This window comes from Camellia sinensis, chromosome 7 (assembly GCF_055761805.1).
Source record: "Camellia sinensis isolate YWXY chromosome 7, ASM5576180v1, whole genome shotgun sequence".
NCBI classification, from domain to species: domain Eukaryota; kingdom Viridiplantae; phylum Streptophyta; class Magnoliopsida; order Ericales; family Theaceae; genus Camellia; species Camellia sinensis.
In genome coordinates this window covers 90,648,802-90,670,000 of record NC_138967.1, presented here as the reverse complement: position 1 = coordinate 90,670,000, position 21,199 = coordinate 90,648,802, and the positions used below count along the sequence as shown (strand labels likewise).

General features: G+C 39.5%; 1 protein-coding gene across 3 annotated transcripts in view; it reads left to right on the top strand.

Moving 5' to 3' along the window:
- Positions 1 to 19,396, top strand: part of LOC114292999 (putative alpha,alpha-trehalose-phosphate synthase [UDP-forming] 7) — a 23,828-nt gene extending 4,432 nt beyond the window's left edge. For 2 of the 3 annotated variants that reach the window (XM_028237005.2, XM_028237006.2), the window contains 2 exons: positions 17,748 to 18,021; positions 18,557 to 19,396. In XM_028237005.2, the coding sequence (XP_028092806.2) occupies positions 17,748 to 18,021; positions 18,557 to 18,889 (607 nt within the window). In that variant the 3' untranslated portion in view covers positions 18,890 to 19,396. Of the gene's footprint in view, positions 1 to 17,747; positions 18,026 to 18,556 lie in introns of all 3 variants that reach the window. The other variant, XM_082878653.1, reaches the window with a different exon arrangement.
- The last annotated feature ends 1,803 nt before the right edge of the window (positions 19,397 to 21,199 follow it).

The following is a 21,199-nucleotide window of genomic DNA, read 5'->3' as shown; positions in this document are numbered from 1 at the left end:
TTAGAAGATTGAATGTTATGTTTAGAGATTATCGAAAATGGTTATGATTTTTTAAATATTATATATATATATTTATTATGTTGAAAAATTTGCCTATTTTAAAATTTTTCTTTTTTTCTACTATTTGAGTTTCGCTTTGGTGAGGCGGGCGCTTTGCCTTGCGTCTCGTGCTTAGACTATAGGGGACCTTATCGCCTCAATATGCCTAGAGCCTTTTAAAACACTGATTTCACCAACCAAATTGTTAGCTCCAACAAAGCCACTGTCTCATTGATGAGAAGGAAAAATGGTGTGACACGGTAGCCTTTTCAATTTTCCAAGCTAAAGAGAAACCGTGTACTGTTTTTATTAGGGTTGTTCATGGGCAGTTTGGCTCGGATTAGAGCTGTATCCACTGCTGAACTGAAAATGTTCAGGTAGGTGGTCATACCAACCTTGTTGACCGATTCATATGTTGAAATCGTCAGGTCATGGTTTTCAATTAACTGGTTGGGTTTAGATGGGTGAGATGGATTGAGCCATACCATTTGGGGCTTTCCGATGTATATTTTATTTAGCTCATTTTACATTTAAACATACCTACATTATTATCTTGTTTTTCAAAAATGGCCCAAACAATGCATTTTTACATAAAAAGTACTTATTCAGCCCATTAAACAAAACAATATATTATTTATTTTTAAAAATACAGCCCACAAACCATTTTTACTCTGTAACCAAAAAATATATATATATATATATATATATAGAAAGATTCTAAAATTATTTTTACCTAAAGTTGGGTTGAGTTGTGAACTGTGAGTTGTGAGGTGAAGCCATCACTAGAGGAGGACCTCAGAGAGTCCAAGGGTTCGTGTTTGATCTTCAAAGCCTCAAAGTTTGAATCGAAGAGGGTTTTCGTCTGCAACCTTGAATTTTTCCCATCCAAAATAGAGGTTCTTTGGGTTTGAAACAAAATTTTTTTAGATGATCAAAATAAGAAATTGAAAGTTACCTAAGAAGCACAGACACTTCTAAGAAGGCAATGTGTCTGACACTCATCAGACACCTAAGAAGAATGGACATGGACACGCGACACGACACGTATACGACACGAACATGGCGATACGCCAATTTTCAAAAAATGCAGGACACGACAGGTAGGAGACACACATGAAATATATAATTTTATATAATTATTATATGTTATATATATTAATATATCATTCAAAGATAATAAAAAATAAAATATGACACTAATTCCTATAAATTTATATGGTTTTTGTTTTATTATTGTATCTTAAGTTGTTTTATTCGAATTTATAATTAATTTCATATGTCTAATCAAGAGACACGTGTGTTTAAGCGATAGACACATGTGCCTCCAAGTGTCTAAAGAGTGTTCGGGGTCTTTAAAAAAAATTAAAAAATAGGACACATTTTGAACAGTGTCAGACACATGTCGGGGAAGTGTAAAAGAGTGTCAGTGTCCGACACGACGATACAGATACGTCATCTTCTTAGAAGTGTGTGTGCTTCTTACTCGAACACTCTCGGATACATGTCCGACACTCATTTTACTATGTGCCCGTCATTTCTAGGCCATGCCTATCTCTAAAATTATAAACATGAGATGTTAATGTAAAATGTAAATTGTAAAATGTAAACTACCACCCACCTACCACCTCCACTACCACCCACTCCACCTACCACCTCCACTACCACCTTCACCTACTCCCAAATCCTCTCCTATATAAATCCTTGTAATATACACAATATAGATAACAACATCTATCAATCAATCAATAATATATTAATATTTTATATGGTATCAGAGCCATAGGTTAGCCCTTGGTGATCTTCACCTTCCGGCGGGCGGCAACCTTACCTTCACCGCCCGCCGGACCCCAACCGTGCCAATTGAAACCTCCAACACATACCTCCTCTCCTTTCACCTTGGTCTCTACAACCTCACTCTGTAAAATCACCACCTTCCCTCTCGAGTGCGCTCACCGACACCAGCAAACACAGAGAAACCACCGTGAGCTTTGGCAACATCGTTAATAAGTTCCATAATAAGAACCGTCAGGATCGGCGGCAACCCCTCGTCATATCTCACATCGACGACGGCTCCGATGACCTGGCAGACCTTCCCGATGGAGCCAGCACCGGTGAACTCGTCGGTGATCTTTCCGCTGGGGCCGCGGGCATGACCTTCTTCCTGAGATCTGGCTTTCCCTTCTTCACGGTGGCCATCACCCTGTCTCCAACGCAGGCCGAAGGCAACCGATTCAGCCTCTCCTTGATACACTTCACTGATACGATGTACAGATTCTTCGCCCTAGTGTTGTCTGCACAGTTTACCGTCGCCGCCACCGGAAGACCCAACGACATCCTGAATTTGTTCCCCGCCGAAACCACCGTGACCTCGCTTCGACATCTTGTGCTCTCTCTCTCTCCCTCCCGATGGACCGACGATCGGAGGAGAGAGGATAGCAACCTCCTTGATAACATGGTGGGGAACCAACCTTTCTCTTTCTCTTTCTGATGGTGGACAGGGACGCTCTCTTGGCCCTACTCCCCTTCTCGCTCTCTCTGTAAAGGGAAACCCACCTTTCTCTTTCTCTTGACTAGCACATACACACCCACATCACTGATACAGTGGGAACCAACCTCTCTTATCTTTCCACTTTCTTTTCCTTTTTTTATTATCACTTTCTTTTTTCTAATCACGCTCTCTTGATTCGTCCTGTTCCCCACTCCCACCTTTCTTATTTTTTATTCATCATTATCTATTCATCATCACCATGCTAAAAAAAAAAAAAACATTTCAAATTTGCACAACAACCCATATTTTATTCATCTCAGGGATCACCCCGATCACAATTTTACACAAAAAAAAAAAAAAAAAAAACAACAACAAACCAAAACAGTGGCATTTTTTCTTCTCTACTCTGCCGCCGGTCTTTTCTTCTTGCCTCCGTCCTGGGCGGCCCTTGCCGGTGTTGCCTCCGTGTTTCCCACTCCATTGGGCACGATCACTACTCCCTGCTCCTCCACTGCAGCATATGGCGGCCCTTCAAATCGGAACATCACGGTGGCCTTCCGCTTCAGCTCCTTGTTTTCTGCCCTTAGCACGCTTATCTCTGCTCGCGCATCCTTATACATGCGTTGGAGCAGAGCCAGCTGGGAGTTTAATTGCTGCACCTCATTTGTCCTACTCTGCAGCCGGTGCGACAAGTTTGTGACCGCCGTCATGGACTCCACACATGCCTTCAAAGTATATTGATTAGCCTCCACATCCGTTTGCACTGCCATTTTTTGCTCCACCGACTGCATCGGAAAGTTCAACGGAGCAAACCCAGTGGTGTTTGGTTGAGGTTCACGGGACACCGCACCGGTTATCTCTCTTGTGGACTCGTTGAGGTCGGGAAAGAGAGTAAGCAAAGGGCGGGACGAAGAGGCCATTTTCTGGGCAACAGAGTGTTACAGAATATCTCTCGCAACAGAGTGTTACAGACTATCTCTCTCAGCACAACGAAGAGTTTTTCAGAGGATTTCGCAAGTTTTTTGCCTCTGCCTCGGCCTCAGGCTTCGTCTTGGTTAAATAGCCGAGGCAGCCACGCGCATCGCGCGCCTCTTGACGCCAGACAAACGGGCACGCCAGCCAAGGCACTCACGTGCCTCGCCATCATATCTGGCTCGCCTTTTGATGCATCGGGCACGCCTTTTGATGGCACGCCTTTTGACAGATTGGGCACGCCTTTTGAGGGCACGACTTTTGAGGGCTCGATATCTACATCCATGTATATTTTTTGGGCAGCCTGTATACACACTCATACAGTGTCTTATACACCGGTCAGCTTTATCAATCCCTTTGTTTCAACCTCAAATAGGTTTCTATCTTCACACCTATTTGAGTTTGAGGGGGGGTTATACACAGTATCATGTATAAGTCGCTCATGGCGCACTCCCTAAGTCGCCCCCTTGGTGCACCACCACAACCTTTGCTACAACGGTCCGACATGACCCCGTAAACTGTCTTCTACAACGGTCCGACATGACCCCATAAACTGTCTTCTACATCGGTCTGACACGACCACACAGTGTCTGCTACATCGGTCCGACATGACCCCGTAAACTGTCCTGCTACATCGGTCCGACATGACCCCGTAAACTGTCTTGCTACATCGGTCCGACATGACCCCGTAAACTGTCCTGCTACATCGGTCCGACATGACCCCGTAAACTGTCTTCTACAACGGTCCGACATGACCCCATAAACTGTCCCGACATTGATTCCGGTCAGCTTCTACATCGGTCCGACATGACCCCATAAACTGTCCCGACATTGATTCCGGTCAGCTTCTACATCGGTCCGACATGACCCCATAAACTGTCTTCTCCAACGGTCCGACATGACCCCGTAAACTGTCCTGCTACAACGGTCCGACATGACCCCATAAACTGTCTTCTACATCGGTCTGACACGATCACACAGTGTCTGCTACAACGGTCCGACATGACCCCGTAAACTGTCTGTTACAACGGTCCGACACGACCATACAGTGTCTCCTATCTCATTTTTAATTGTCAGCCTATTTTTTTGTTTTGTTACTCTCTCCAAACTTAAGTTGGCTAGTACCTATCCTCTTTGAGTTTGAGGGGGGCTGTTAATGTAAAATGTAAATTGTAAAATGTAAACTACCACCCACCTACCACCTCCACTACCACCCACTCCACCTACCACCTTCACTACCACCTTCACCTACTCCCAAATCCTCTCCTATATAAATCCTTGTAATATACACAATATAGATAACAACATCTATCAATCAATCAATAATATATTAATATTTTACAAGACCAATACTTTGATATTTGCTAACGTATAATTTTCAAAGTTTGAGAATTTGACATAAATATCTTATATTCTTAAAACCAATATATAATTCTTAAGAATAATGTAATATATGATTCTTTTTTAAAAAAAATGTGTAAAATAGATGTCTTAGGAGGATGAGGGAAATGTTACAATTATATATGTTTCCTGTAGTTTCTTTCATTTTCAACTACTATGGTCTAATCCAATAGTCTAAAAATTCATGTAAGAGAATTAGATACAAGATTTACGTAGTATAAAATAATTATTTAATTTTGTATATATTATGCACATAAATATCTATATAATATATTATATTCTTAGATCCTATTATATCGATGTATAATTATTTGTGGTGTATTTGAGCCTTGTTCGTGTCCTACATTTTTGAAAATTTTCATGTTGATGTGTCCGTGTCATGTCGTATCCGTGTCGTATGCCTGTGTCTATACTTCATAGAAAGTTACACAGTTCAGAAATAAGGGTGAGATCATTAGAGAATCTAGGGTTGCATTAGGGTTTCAAAGAGAGGAATCATGAGAGAGGACACTGGAGGGTAAGCTTGTTAGAGAGGGAAACCAGAGATTCTGAGTCCATTAGAGAGAGAGAGAGAGAGAGAGAGAGAGAGAGGTGAAGGACCATGAGATGAGAGAGGAAGACAAGAGTGAGAGTGGGGAGTGGAAAGGTGAGAGGGAATAAATTAAGTCTTGATTGTGAGACAATGAGACTACTAGGTAGGGTCAGTAGGATTCCGTGGAAATAACGAATCTAGTTAGTTCTCCAATAATAGTAATAAGTGCAATTCACGTAGGTGGGTGTGTAAGGTGTATCATGTGGGTGTGTGTAGGTTTATTGGAAATATAATTAATAATAAAGTCTAACTATATCACTTTAGTTCGGGTTATGTGGGTCTTCAACCACCACACCCGGTAGCTGACTGAAACCCCAACGAAAATGAAATATTACCCACTTCCTACTGAATAAGGTCTTGAAACTATCCAAAATGTTGTCCAGCCGGTCTATTCGAGTCGGTTTGATCGAGTGATTCAGTTGGATGAACACCCCTAGTTTTCATCTTCCAAAGTTGGTTGTGGCAACCCCAAGATGAAAGCCATACACTTCCAATATCAAACCAACTGTACGACTCGTGGAGAGTGTAAAGCCTACTTTTATTAAATGTCTATTTATAGGCAAATTACATTGACACCCCTTGAGGCTTCAATTTAATATAGATCCCCCTTGACATTCCAGAAATTACACTGGCCTCCCTGTCAGTGTTTGTCTTTTAATAGAGGTAATAAGAAAAATGTAATGACATTAATACCCTCCACTGAAGATATTAATTTACTGTATTACCCTCATCTCTTCCTCTTTCTCAATTTTCTCTTCCACTTTGCATCTCTTAGCTTACCCAAAACATTACATTTCTCAATGCAATGTCTTGGTGTGAATGGACTTTACGATGGAGGCCATGGTGTGGTGTGGAGGACCTAGAGGGGGGAGAATGTGGTAATATGATGGTAAGAATGAAGCGGTTGTGGTCGAAATTACAGAGGGAAGAAGCAATTGTGGTTGACAGCCACAAACAGAGTGAATTAAAGGAATCAAATACAGTTGTGTTCAGATCTGGTATAGGGTTTGTGTGTTGTGGGTATTGCTGGTTGTCGTGGTGATGTGTGTGGTGGAGCCCATTGTTGTTGCTATTGATGGGTTTGATTTTTTTTAGAATTTTAGTGAGTTTTCATTGATGGGTCTGCTTTTAGAGAGAAAAACGAAAGAGGGTTGAGAAATAGAGGTCTCTATTTTTCTCATGATAAATCTTTACAAAAGTATGAAGGCCAAGCAAATTCACATCCATACCAAATTTTTTTGCAATAACATTGTATATAAGATAAGATTTGTATATATATATATATAAAATCAAATTTACATTCATTGCTTTTATAATGGCATATGCATATTCTAGATTTTCCATTGTGTTTTGTTTGAGTTCTAATAATGTAATGGGAATTTTCTGAGTTGATGGGATTGGGAGAAATGGTATGGTGTTTGGACTATGTTGCTTATTTTGCTTTTTGGTTTGGGAATTGGGTATTTTGAGATTCAACTTCACGACTTTTTGAAAAGCAATACTACAATCTCATAAATAAGAATTCAAAAAATATTCATAATTTAACAACAATAAATTGCAAACATATCTTCATCTTTGTGGAGTTAGAATTTTTTTTTTTTTTTGACAATACTTAATTTAATGGTCCTGTTGGTCACAATAATAACACTTTTTCCCATAACCCATCGATTGCAAGCGACCCCCTTGATTGTGGTCGGGCCTTTGGCTGCTTGAAACCTCAGATCCACCATGTCTCCCAATCATCCTTTGTCTAACTGGACCATCATCCGAAGAGACCATAACCCTTTCAATTGAGGTTTCTTCATTCTCCTTGTGTTACATTTGAATTGGTTATTGAAAGCAAAATCTTTCGCAAGTGGCTATTTCGGAACCCTTGAATGGATCGGTTATATTCGGATCCTAGGTGGTTTCGGTGTGATAAGGTTGGAGGAGGTTATGGGCAAGACCCTTACTTTTACCGTCTCTTTTAAGTTCTCAGTTGGCGCTACACGGTACGTAACCGTTATAGACATCCGGGGTAAGTTCTGTAAAACAGCAAAAGAAGGGGCATACCAAATAATCCGAGTCCAATTCTTATGGTTGGGAGGATGAAATCTCTTTGGGGGATTTCTAGTTTACTAACACCTGACCTTATGATTCCTTTATTTGATTGATTTGAATATCATGCTTCATTGCTTGTTATAATTGTGGTTGTGTATTGGGTTGGGAAAAAAGGACGGGGTGTGTGTGCGTTTACTGGGCATTTCAAGCTCATGGCGTTTTATGCCAAGTTTTGAAGGTAGTTTAGTTGGTCGAAGGCGAAGCTGAAACGTTTGAAGATGTATGGCTACTCTAGAAGAATTAGAAGTTAGTTTAGTTAAATCCCATTTTGCAATCTTGCTTTGGAATTGTAATGTTTAAACTCTTGATGTAATTAAGGCATACCTCTTGTAATTATGATTTTTCTTACATATATATATATATCTTTTGTAACCTATTTTTATATTCCGTCAACTCATGTAGACTTTATGTTAATACCTCATTAAGATCTGTTAAAAAGGTAACTTTGTTATCTAAGGAGATTAGACTTAGAAGGGGGACTATTTTGACGACTCCGATGTTTCTTGGGATCTTACTTGGTTATTGACTAAAGGATTCGTTAGTGATAATTTCCCCAGACTTCAACCTGAGGGTAGATTTTGAGGTGTCACACTAGTAACCTTAGAAAAATCCTGTATTTATTTGTTACTATATTTCTTCATGTTCTCGATTTTTGGGGTGTCACAGCGGACATGTTGGGACGTGCAAAGGACACACCGGGGACACATTAAGGACAAAAATTTAAATTTTTAATTTAATTTTTTTTTATTTGACTGAAATAGCATATTTAAGGTTGATGCATTTGATAAAATTAAATATTTAACATAAAATACATATTAAATATATAAAAATATTGTTGAATATAAATTGGAGTACATAGAATTTTTTTATTTTTAATATTACGTATATAATTTGTGATTGTGTCAACCACTGATTTAGTATTGTTTCCTTATTTATATCGTTTCCTATATTGTATCATGAATCTATTATATATACTTGGTCGCTACCTCATTCACGAGTAAGCCAAATAATTCTTTTCATTCTTTTTGGTATTAGAGTTAGGTTAAGTACCTAGTAATTTCGCTTCACTGACAGGTGGTAGCCTTGCCTTGGCCGCCCATCGGACCTCAACCTATTCCACTGCCATATTTTCTTTCAGTATCATTTTGTGGTGATCTCTTCCTGTCCACTAGTTTATTCCTATCCCAAATATCTCTATCATATATTTTTTTTTTACTCGCAATTCATTTTTTTGTGTGTTTCTATTCTACTTTGTCTTTTCCTCTATTTCAACCTCAAATAGGTTTCTGTCTTCAAACCTATTTGAGTTTGAGGGGGGTATTATACCTATATCATGGTGAGCATGGTGATATACCATGTGAACCACCTAAGCCGCCTTATTTGGCACACAACCCAAGTCGCCTACTCTGGCGCACAACCCAAATCGCTCCCTTGGCGCACCACCTAAGCCACCTATTTCTAAAAAGCCACCCCTTGGCGCACTCAGTCATCTGTTGCAATCATCGTTCAGCACGACGTCATAAGTTGTGTGTGCCACGCTTGCTGTGCCAACATCTAGTTCTTTACATCGGTCTGGCATGACCCCCCTTTTGAACTGTCCGAACATTGATTCCAGTCAGTTCCTACAATGGTCCAACATGACCTTAAACTGTCCCGACATTAGTTCTGACCAGTTTCTACAACGGTTTGGCACGACCATAAACTATCTCCCGGTTACATCACTGGTGACAAGAAGGCTCCTGCTGTTAATGATCCGCTGTTCGACAGTTGGGACGCTAAAAACTCCATGGTTATGACATGGTTGGTCAATTCCATGGAGGAGGATATAAGCTCTAATTACATGTGCTATACTACTGCACAAGAATTGTGGGATAATGTTAGTCAGATGTATTCTGACCTAGGAAATCAATCTCAAGTTTTCGAATTAACTTTGAAGTTGGGAGAGATTCGTCAAGGAGATGATTCCGTCACCAAATATTTCAATTCGTTGAAAAGGTTGTGGCAGGATCTTGACATCTTCAACACATACGAATGGAAATCGGTTGACGACTGCAACCACCACAAGAAAACTGTGGAAGACGGGTATTTACAAGTTTCTTGCCGGCCTCAACATTGAGTTCGATGAAGTGCGAGGAAGAATTATTGGCAGACCTCCTCTCCCATCCATTGGCGAAGTATTTGCCAAAGTCAGAAGGGAAGAGAGCCGAAGGAGCGTCATGCTTAAGAAAAAAGGTACTGGTGAATCAATTGAAATTTCTGCTTTAATTAGCGATGCTGCGGCCAACAAGGCTGCAAATTACCAGCGCAGGTTTGATGATAAGCCACGGGTCTAGTGTGATTTTTGCAACAAGCCTCGCCATACACGCGAAACGTGTTGGAAGATCCATGGCAAACCTGTCAACTGGAAAAGCAGCAAACAAGGAGAGAAGAATCGTGGCTTTCCTACCGCTAATGAAGCCGATTCAAGTCCCTTCAACAAAGAGCAGATTGATCAACTCTTAAAGCTAATAAAATCCAACTCCTCATCCGGTACTCCTAGTGTTTTGTTGGCACAAACAGGTAGAAATCCTAAAGCCTTCTCTTGCCTAAACTTCTCTCCGTGGATCATAGATTCCGGTGCCTCCGATCACATGACTAGTTTTTCCCATTTATTTAGTACCTATTTCCCTTGTTCTGGTCATGACAAAATCAGAATAGCCGATGGTAGTTTTTCACCTATTGCAGGAAAAGGATTTATTAAACTAACTGAGAAAATTAATCTCAATGCTGTTCTTCACGTCCCCAACATAGCCTGTAACCTTTTGTCTGTCAGTAAACTATCTAAGGATTCTAATTGTCGTGTTACATTTTTTGAATCCCATTGTGAATTTCAGGACTAGAACTCGGGGATGATGATTGGGCGTGCTAGGATGCTTGAAGGTCTTTACTACTTTGATGAAGTACCTATTAGTAATAAAAAAGCTCAGAGCTTTAATAGTACTAGTTCAATCTCTGTTCGAGAAAAAATAACGCTATGGCACTATAAGTTAGGACATCCTAGTTTTCTTTATCTGAAACATTTATTTCCAGAATTATTTAAAGGGATTGATTGTTCTTCTTTTCATTGTGAAAGTTGCATTTTTGCAAAATTTCATCGCTCTACTTATTTGCCAAAACCTTACCAGGCTTCCAAACCTTTTTATTTGATTCATAGTGATGTTTGGGGCCCTTCTAAAATCACTACTCTTTCTGGTAAAAGATGGTTTGTTACATTTATTGATGACCATACCTGCTTATGTTGGATTTATTTGATGAATAAAAAATCTGACGTGAAAAATTTATTCACAAATTTTTACAATATGATTGAAAACCAATTTCAAACCAAAATTGGTATTTTACATTCTGATAATGGAACAGAATATTTCAATGAGCAGTTGGGTGAGTTTTTGGAAAAAAAGGGGATTTTTCATCAATCTACATGTCGGGATACCCCTCAACAAAATGGCATTGCAGAACAAAAAAATAAACATCTACTTGAAGTAGCACGTGCTATAATTTTTTACATGCATGTTCCTAAATATTTATGGGGTGAAGCAATTTTAACAGCCTCTTATTTGATAAACAGGATGCCTACAAAGGTGTTAACATACAAAACACCTTTTAATTGTCTCAAAATTTTTTTTCCTGACACGAGGTTGTTTTCTGATTTACCCGCCAAAGTTTTTGGATGTACTGCCTATGTTCATGTTCCCAGTCAATTTCGTTCAAAACTTGACCCCCGTGCTATAAAATGTGTTTTTTTGGGTTATTCCTCAAACAAAAAGGGGTATAAGTGTTTCGATCCTCAAACCAAGAAATTTCATGTGAGTATGGATGTGTTATTTGTGGAAACAAAATCCTATTTCCCCAACACTTCTCTTCAGGGGGAGACAAGTGGAGTAGAAGATCGTTTTTGGGATATTTCTATCCCGCTCCCCAATGTCATTTATCCTACACAAAAACCACATCTGTCTGATAATGATCACTTAGGAGAACCAAGTTCTATGGTGCCTAGTCAAGAAGATTCTTGTTTAGGGGGAGAAGTACTACAAAATGATCTAAATCCTGAGCTTCAGGTTTATACTAGGAAGCGATTTCATCTGAGGAATAATGACCCGAATGTCCATCCTAATGACCCGAATGTCCACCCGAGTTCTGGCATCGAAATTTTAGGTAATCCTATTCCTTCTATTTTCGACCTTGATGTTCCTATAGCAATTAGGAAAGGTGTCCGAAATTGCATTAAACATCCTATTGCAAATTACCTCTCCTATCAAAGACTGTCTAAAAACCATAGACCTTTCACATCTAGGATTTCACACTTGTTTGTTCCAAGGAATATACAGGAAGCATTGGATGATCCGAATTGGAAATTAGCAGTCATGGAGGAGATGAATGCTTTAAGGAGAAGTGGTACTTGGGAGATAGTTGATCTACCCAAAGACAAGAAAACAGTTGGGTGTAAATGGGTGTTTACGATAAAATGTAACGCAGATGGAAGCGTTGAGAGATACAAGGCGAGACTGGTGGCTAAAGGCTTCACTCAAACTTATGGGATCGACTATCCGGAGACGTTTGCTCCTGTTGCTAAAATAAATTCCATCAGAGTACTGTTATCTCTTGCAGTAAATTCAGATTGGCCTCTACATCAACTTGACATTAAAAATGCATTTCTCAATGGTGATCTTGAAGAGGAGGTGTTCATGAGCCTACCGCCGGGATTTGAGCAGAGACTTGGAAGCGACAGAGTATGCAGATTGAACAAGTCATTATACAGACTCAAACAATCACCAAGAGCGTGGTTTGAACGCTTTGGGAAGGCAGTTATCAGTTGTGGCTTCTCGCAGAGTCAAGCAGATCACACAATATTTTATAAATATTCAAAAAACAGTAAAATTGCAATTTTGATTGTTTATGTTGATGACATCATTTTAACTGGTAATGATGAAGCAGAGTTAGCAGCCCTCAAAGAGAAACTCGCAAAAGAATTTCACATTAAGGATCTGGGAGCCCTCAAGTATTTCCTCGGAATGGAATTTGCAAGATCCAAGGAAGGTATATTCGTTAATCAGAGAAAATATGTTCTTGATCTCCTTGGAGAAACAGGTATGCTTGGTTGTAAGATGGTGGAGACTCCGATCGAGCCTAACTTGAAGTTACAAGCTGCTAAGGCTGAAGAAGTCAAAGAGAGGGAACAATATCAGCGACTTGTAGGGAAATTGATTTACTTGTCTCAGACGCGGCCTGATATTGCCTTTGCAGTCTGCATGGTAAGTCAGTTCATGCACTCACCAAGGGCAGAGCACTTGTCACGACCCCAAACCGCCCCTAGTAGTTTGGTGCCGTGATGGCCAGCAATCCGTAATTACCGAAGGCCAATTTTCAAAAAACTAAACACAATCAGAGTATAATAACGGGGCTCACAAATGCGGAAGAAATAAATCAAAATACAAGTGGTCCATAAGAGCTGTGCATAGATCAAATGCAATGTCATTCATTTGTACAACTTGAATACAGCCAAGCAAAATACATATTACATCTTGATCAAAAGGCTTTTCGAGCCGACATATACAAAATACAAAAAAAATACAAGTCAAGAAGCATGATTTTCAAGATGTGCCGACATAATCATGAGTCCAAAACAAGCTATCAAAACAGTCTAGGCGTCGCTGACGTCCTGCCCATCACCTACATATATATAGAGAGGGGTGAGCACAAATACTCAGTGAATGGTACTAATAATAAAGGTTTGCATGAATAAAGCCGGAGTCCTTTATTTTAAAACAAAACACCTCAAAACTTTATCGAACAGGGGATGAACCGTATTCATCGATCAAGTATCATAACATCGGCGAAGCAAGGGATGAACCGTATTCATCAATCAAGTATCATAACATCGGCGAAGCAAGGGATGAACCGTATTCATCGATCAAGTATCATAACATCGGCGAAGCAAGGGATGAACCGTATTCATCGATCAAGTATCGTAACATCGGCGAAGCAAGGGATGAACCGTATTCATCGATCAAGTATCATAACATCGGCGAAGCAAGGGATGAACCGTATTCATCAATCAAGTATTACAAGTCTCAAGTACTTTCCGAATCTCTCTCGATGCATGTCATCTTCCTGTACTCTTAATTTCATGCTGTTAAATGAAATTTTTCTTTGCTGATCAAAAAAAAAAAAAAAAAAAGTATTACAAGTCTCAAGGGTTACTTAGGCCCGTAGCCCGATTTAACAAGGACCGTATCCTTTTATACTTAGTAGTGCGAAAGTTTAGAGTCCTCCAGCACAATGGACTTGTGTTACTTAGGCCCGTAGCCCGATTTAACAAGGACCGTATCCTTTTATACTTAGTACTGCGAAAGTTTAGAGTCCTCCAGCACAAGGGACTTGTGTTACTTAGGCCCGTAGCCCGATTTAACAAGGACCGTATCCTTTTATACTTAGTACTGCGAAAGTTTAGAGTCTTCCAGCACAATGGACTTTCCAAGGATAACAATCAAAACAAGGCTATTCATTCATGCTTAGCAAATACTTTCATCAAACAAAACAAAGCAAGATTTATCAAAAACAAGTGTAACATAGCTTTATTAGAAATACCACTCACCTAGTTCTTCAGGTGTAGACTCAAAGCAAATATCACGGACCTACAATCACATGGCAATCGCATTCTCAAAACAAGTTTCATGTGCATGCAAGTGATCTCGGCATCCTTGCGAGATCCAAGTCAAAATCAAAGCAAAACATGCTGGGAGCTTAAACACTGCTCTCGTCTCATGAAAACACACTGGGCACCGTCTAGGATTACGCCGAGGTCCCATCAAACAAAGTCGGGAAAAAACCTGGGTTTCCCTTTGGAGAATATGAAGAACATGATCATTTGGAAGATGGATGCAAGTTCACAACTTGTTACAAAAATCTGAGTTTCATGCCAAGAGTTCAAAACATGGACCTGGGTACTCACGCAAGAAGGTCATGCAGGAACGAATACAAAAACATGGTTCTTGTTTCAAACTTTTGGATCAAAACGAGGCTCTCTTCAAGAACTCATGAAAACCATTTTCTCTTTTCAAAACCAACTTCAAATCGATGCACGACATGCAAAACAGGTCCGATCATGCAATGCAGCTAGGTAATCAATAACAACAATCAAGGTAGGTCAAGATTCTAACCTCAAAACTCGAATCCAACGGATCAAACCACGAAGATCAAGCTTGGAAGACTTGCTCTCACTCAAGAACTTTTCTTCCTCCTCTCTAGAGCTTCTCTCTCTAAAACAAAGATTTGAGACAAAATGATTTGTTTCTAAGTCTGCCGGTTGTCTTAACAACCAGCTCGGACACGTGGCGCTGCCGGGTTGGTTCAACTCGAAAAGGTGATTGATAGACAAGACAAGTTTCTGACAAAGCGTATGCAGCAAGCTCGGGTAAGACACATCGGCAATAAAGGACATCGGCTCAACTCAAGAATCCGGCAACAGGATAACAAGGACATCGGCTAGGGAGGACGACGCTTGACTAAGCTGTGCCACACCTTGGCCGGGGTGTGCCACATCTCGGCCTAGGCCATACCTGCCTGCGGACAAGGTTGACTAAGTGCAAAACATCTCGGCAATGAATGCCCGAGGTGGAGGTGGGGGTTGACCAAGATCTCAAAACAAATCTAAGTACAAGGTTCAAAGGCGGACTAAGCTCAAGATGACCTCGGCCACACACACACACACACCGAACAAGGAACAAAAATACGCAAGCAACATAAACAAAACAAGGCAAGCAAATCCTTCAAACAACATAACAAGGCAAAACCATGCAGGAATGTATGCAAGTATGGCAAGAGTAAGGTGAGGGTTGTTACAGCACTTTGAGGCCGTTTATAAGATCTTAAGATATTTGAAAGGAACTCCAGGGAGAGGCTTACTGTTCAAGAAACATGGACATCTTCAAGTTGAAGTATACACAGACGCAGACTGGGCAGGAAGTGTTACAGACAGGAGATCAACATCCGGATACTGCTCCTTTGTAGGTGGGAACCTAGTTACATGGCGGAGTAAAAAACAGAATGTGGTAGCTAGAAGTAGTGCAGAAGCAAAGTTCAGAGCTGTTGCCCATGGAATCTGTGAAGTAATGTGGATTAAAAGAATTCTTGAAGAATTAAAGCTTTCTCACCCGACACCTATGAAGGTCTATTGTGACAACAAAGCAGTTATATCTATAGCTCATAATCCAGTTCTACATGATCGCACAAAACATATAGAAGTGGATAAACATTTCATCAAGGAGAAAATCAATGCTGGCATAATCTGTATGACCTACCTTCCAATAGGTGAACAATTAGCTGATGTGCTAACGAAGGGACTACACAAGAAGCAATTTGATAAGCTGACTAGCAAGCTGGCTATGGAAGATATCTTCAAACTAGCTTGAGGGGGAGTGCTGGAAATTTGTGTTAATGTATATAATAAGATAGTGACATGTATATAATATGATAGTGGTGTTGGTGGTAGATAGTGGCATGTATATAATATGATAGTGGTGTTGATGGTAGATAGTGGCATGTATAGAATATGATAGTGGTGTTGGTGGCAATGTATATAATATGATAGTGGTAGATAGTGGTAATATATAATATGTAAGTGGCATATAATGGGTTATAATGATGTTTGTAATATCTCCTATATAAGGAGTGTCATTTGGTCTTGTAAGATAAGAAGTTTTGAATATAACAGAAATATATTCCTTCTTCCTCATATTTTCGGAGTTCTTCTTCCTCATATTTTCTAAGTATATGTAGTTTCTAATTATGTATGTTTCGGTAATTCATCGCTTTGCCTTCAGTTAATGTAATGGTTTTTAGGTGGGTTTCTCCTAATATTTGGTGTTCAATTTGTTTGGGTCTGCATTCATTGAGCCCACGTGTATAGTTGGGCCCATTACGGTAAATGTTAGGCAATTTATTTTGGAATTTGGTGCATGAGTCATGGCTGATTACGCAGCATAACCCACAGACAATTTATTCATGATGAGTTACCGCATGATCTTTGTGACTCCATATGAGGTTATTTTTGAGCCATTCCGCCATGGGTGATTAGGGGGTCACTGCTATAGGTAATTGTGGTTCGTTGACCAGCCAAGTTAGAGACTGGGATGTGAGGTCTATTGGATTTCTCTATTTGCCTCTCTGTCTTCACGTGACCCATCCTGTATTGGCCTTTAAGCCACTCCCGACATGGAGTGAAGGGGACACTGCAATAGGAATTGAGGCTTTGTGATCAGTTGAGGAAGGGACTGGGGATTGTGTGTGCTCTCATGATGGGATCGGCTTGAATTGTTAATGTTGCTGTAGTGGCTATTGGTTTTCGCTATGCCCCCTAGACCATTGATTATGATAACTGACTGTGTGAGATTCATGTGACTCCATCGGGATCTTTCATGGAGTAGATTTTTTCCTGCGTCATGGCTTTGGTTGAGTGGCTATGGTTGTCACGGCTATGAGGTGTAAGATGCTTATTGGACTCCATGTTTTCATCTGTGGTAGAGACTGGGAGCTTGTGGGGACAGTTATCATATTTTGATTGGTCTTGGTGGTTGTTTTAGCTTGTTTACTTTTGTTTTTTTACATGTGTCAGTTAGGTGCTTAGGTGTTTTATGTGTTGTATGTGGGTTTTTTTTTTTTTTGGTATTATTGCCCATATATCTTCCCTAAGTTCCCATCTATTATTTTGATGGTAGGGTCAACTTGGAGATAAAAAGGATATATGGGCAAATTTGGGTTATATTTGTGGTTTTGTTTTTGTTGGTTTTGCCCATATATCTTCCCTAAGTTCCCGTCTATTATTTTGATGGTAGGGGCAACTTGGTGATAAAAGAGATATATGGGAAAATTTAGGTTATATTTGTGGTCTTGTTTTTGTTGGTTCTCCCTCAATTGCAGGGGTTTGTTATAGCTAGTTGTTTTGTATTAGTCTTTCCCTCTCTTTGGGGGGCGGTGTTAGGTTTGTTATATTACCTGCGGTATGCCCCTTGTAAATGTGTACATTCTTTGCATTTATTTTACGGCTTACCCACCAAAAAAAAAAAAAAATGTTATGGTTTTAAAATATTGTATGGAAATTAAAATTGTGCAATATCTCAGGTGGCCACAAAATGAAGAATGGGAAATTTGTAGTCAGAGTTCTGAATTTGGGTGGATGAAAATTGCAGAACCTGTAATGAAATTGTATACTGAAGCTACCGATGGTTCTTCAATTGAAACCAAGGAAAGTGCTTTAGTCTGGCAATACCGGGATGCGGACCCTGGCTTTGGATTCTCTCAGGCAAAGGAGATGTTAGATCATCTTGAGAGTGTTTTGGCAAATGAGCCTGTTGCTGTGAAGAGTGGTCAGTTCATCGTGGAAGTCAAGCCCCAGGCATGTATAATATATTTCAATTTAACACATCAGCTGTTTCATTATACTTGAGTGTTTGTTTTTTAAACATGGAGAGAAAATGAATGAAAAGGCTCAGCCTAATTTAATCAAAATTCTTTAGGATTTATATGCTACATTTCATGTTATTCAAAGTGAAAATAGATAGAAAATCAGCACTTATTATATATTTTAACAAATCATGGTGATGTTTTAAGACGACGCCCAAAAAAAAACAAAAGCAAATAATAATTGAAAAAAAGGGAAAGAAAGATTGGTGATGCTTTAAGAATTCCATTGAAATCTTTGGGAACTTTCTGATGGATTTTTTCTTATTCTCTGGTTTTCCTTAGTGCTATGTTTGTGGTTGCTAGCTATGAGTTGTTATTTTCAAATCATTCTCTCTCTTCTCCAATGCTTTTTGTATTCCTCTATAATGAATAAATGGTATCACCAATTTTAGTTGCCATCCAACATCCAACTGTCATTCTCCACCAGCAATGGGAGCTCTAAAATGCTTGCTTTTGTGTTTTATCAGGGAGTCAGCAAAGGCCTGGTTGCGGGAAAAATATTCACATCAATGGTTGAGGATGGGAAACAGGCAGATTTCGTGCTTTGCATTGGTGATGACAGATCTGATGAGGACATGTTTGAAATAATTGGTAATGCAGTGTCAAGCAATATTCTTTCTGCCTATACTTCAGTATTTGCATGCACGGTTGGACAGAAGCCAAGCAAAGCCAAATATTATTTGGATGATACTACTGAAGTGATAGCCATGCTTGAATCTCTTGCTGAAGCCACTGATTCTCCGGCCTCCTCTGAAGAAGAAGAAGAAGAAGAAGAAGAAGAGGCTGATGGCTCCCCATGATACCATCTGATGCTATGTTCTTATCTCTTGATTGACTTTGGTTCCCTTCTTCAGTAAGATGTACATTCCTGATTGGCTGATGATGGCTATTCCTTCTATAGGGTGTTAGATTTAAGCTCAAAGTCAATGGAGTAGCAGCAAACCCCCGGTGGTACTTAGGAGAAAAACAGTGAAAATTCTAGTCATGAACCCTTTGAACATATCTAGAAGAAGCAGCAGCCTGGAAGGAAGGGGAGAGTTCAACTTATATTTGATGTGCCATGGTGACACCCACTGTGGATTGCCTAATAGTAAGAATCATGTGGTAGCTTGGACAATTGGTGGGGATGACCGTAAATTTTTTTTGGCTTAAGCTTTCAAATCTTCTTTTTTTGGGGATGACCGGATATTTTGAACTTTTCCCTGAACATAGATGTAAATGCTGCAGGGAAAAAAATGTCAGAATTGATTGACATGTCCAATAGTTTGAAAGTTAACCTTGAAAGCGGAAGGACTTTGTTTGTTGTTTGTTTGCTTCTTTTTTTTTTTTTCTTTTTTTTTTTATTTATTTTTTAGATTGTGTTAAAAATGTAGATCTTAGCAATGCAGGTGTGGGTTCCTTTGGTATAAAAGAAGTAATAAAAGTGTTGGTATTAATTTACCATTACACTACTATATTAATATGATGAATATATATGATCCAGGTCAAGCTGTATAATGGTATGAAATGTCATTAACAGGAAACTTTAATGTATGAGAGCTCAACAAGATGTAATTAGTTCTTTCTATATTAATTTACTTGCTATGATGCTCTGAAATGTGTTCGGTGTTGATTTTGTTGTCCGCATGAACACAAGTATTAACATGTATTATGCTGAGTTTAGTCTTCCAAAATCAGAAATTTTGACATTTTACATCAACACCGGGATATCTCTTTACCTCCAAACCTCTCCATGGGAGACCGCAAGGGTTCAAACATCAAAGCTGATGGATTCGTGGGCTGGGTTTAAATGTTGGGCCCAACTATCAAGAGGACATGAAACGAACAAACAGCTTGCAAAGAAAGGGTCATGGAACTTATTGTTTTAAGCAGGGACGATGACTAGCACAAAGTATCCAAAAGGTTCATTCAACTATTCTCCCTAAACCATGTTGGATGGATGGATACAACTCGAAGCCTAGTTTTAGATGGATTGACCACCCACCCATCTCTGAGCAGTAGCAACAGCGACTCATCTGGCCACAGAATTGGCCAATCTTCTGCGAGCTAATCACTACTGCCATGACCATGGACAGTCCGATACACTGGCTTTTTCTAACTACATATATGGATGGAACTATTGGTTCGGAGCTCCATTTCATCAGCAAGCTTGAGATCTTTTAATGTGATTGCCAACATAGTTGATGAAAACTGCTAGTGCCAAGCTCGATCCCCTGCTCTCTCTCCTTAAAATGCCTCAAGATACTGATGAATTATGGCTGCAACCACAACTACTTTGGGTTCTGTTTGATAGAGTTTTGGAACGTCAATTCCAGGCTTTGATTTGTACACCGTGTTGGTTTACGATTTTCAAAAATTAATTCCACTCACCTTTGAAAACTCTGTCCAAGGCGGAAAAATTTGGGCTAACCGGTTGACCAGCCAGATGACCGGAACAGTGCTATAGATATATATATATATATATATTTTTTTTTTTGCAATTGACACATGTTAATTTTTATATATTCAATAAAAAATATTTTTCGAATTTTTAAAAAAAATTTATGAGTTTTGAATAAAATTTTGAGTTATGTATTTGGTTTTTTTTTTTTTTTTGATCGGAAGAAATATTTCATTTAATAAAGCCAAAACGACACTTACAAGAGTCCATTTAATCCAAAACTTACACCAAATAAAGAGAAAATAATGCAAGAAGCACTAAGGAAGAAAACTATGAAAATATTCAGACGTACATATCGTACTCGTGCTTGTACTGCAAAGCAGAGCCGATCATAAAAATTCGGCAATAGAGCATGTCCGAGATAAATCATAGATCCCAACCACAATGAGGGTAAGCTAAACAAATCCGCACAGATGGACTCTAAGAGAACCAAACAAATCCAGAAACAACACAAACCGAAGGAAAAAAAAACAAAGAAAACAAACAAAACTAAAACCAAACAAACAGACCCACAATCAAACAAATCCGGTAGCAGCATCGGCAAATTCAGCAATGGAGAAGACCGACGAGCAAGAGGTGGCGGAGAAGAGGCTGTGAAGGCGGCGACTAAGGCAAATCCAGCGTCGGCAAATCAAGCTATGGAGAAGACAGCGGTGAAAAGGCGGAGAAG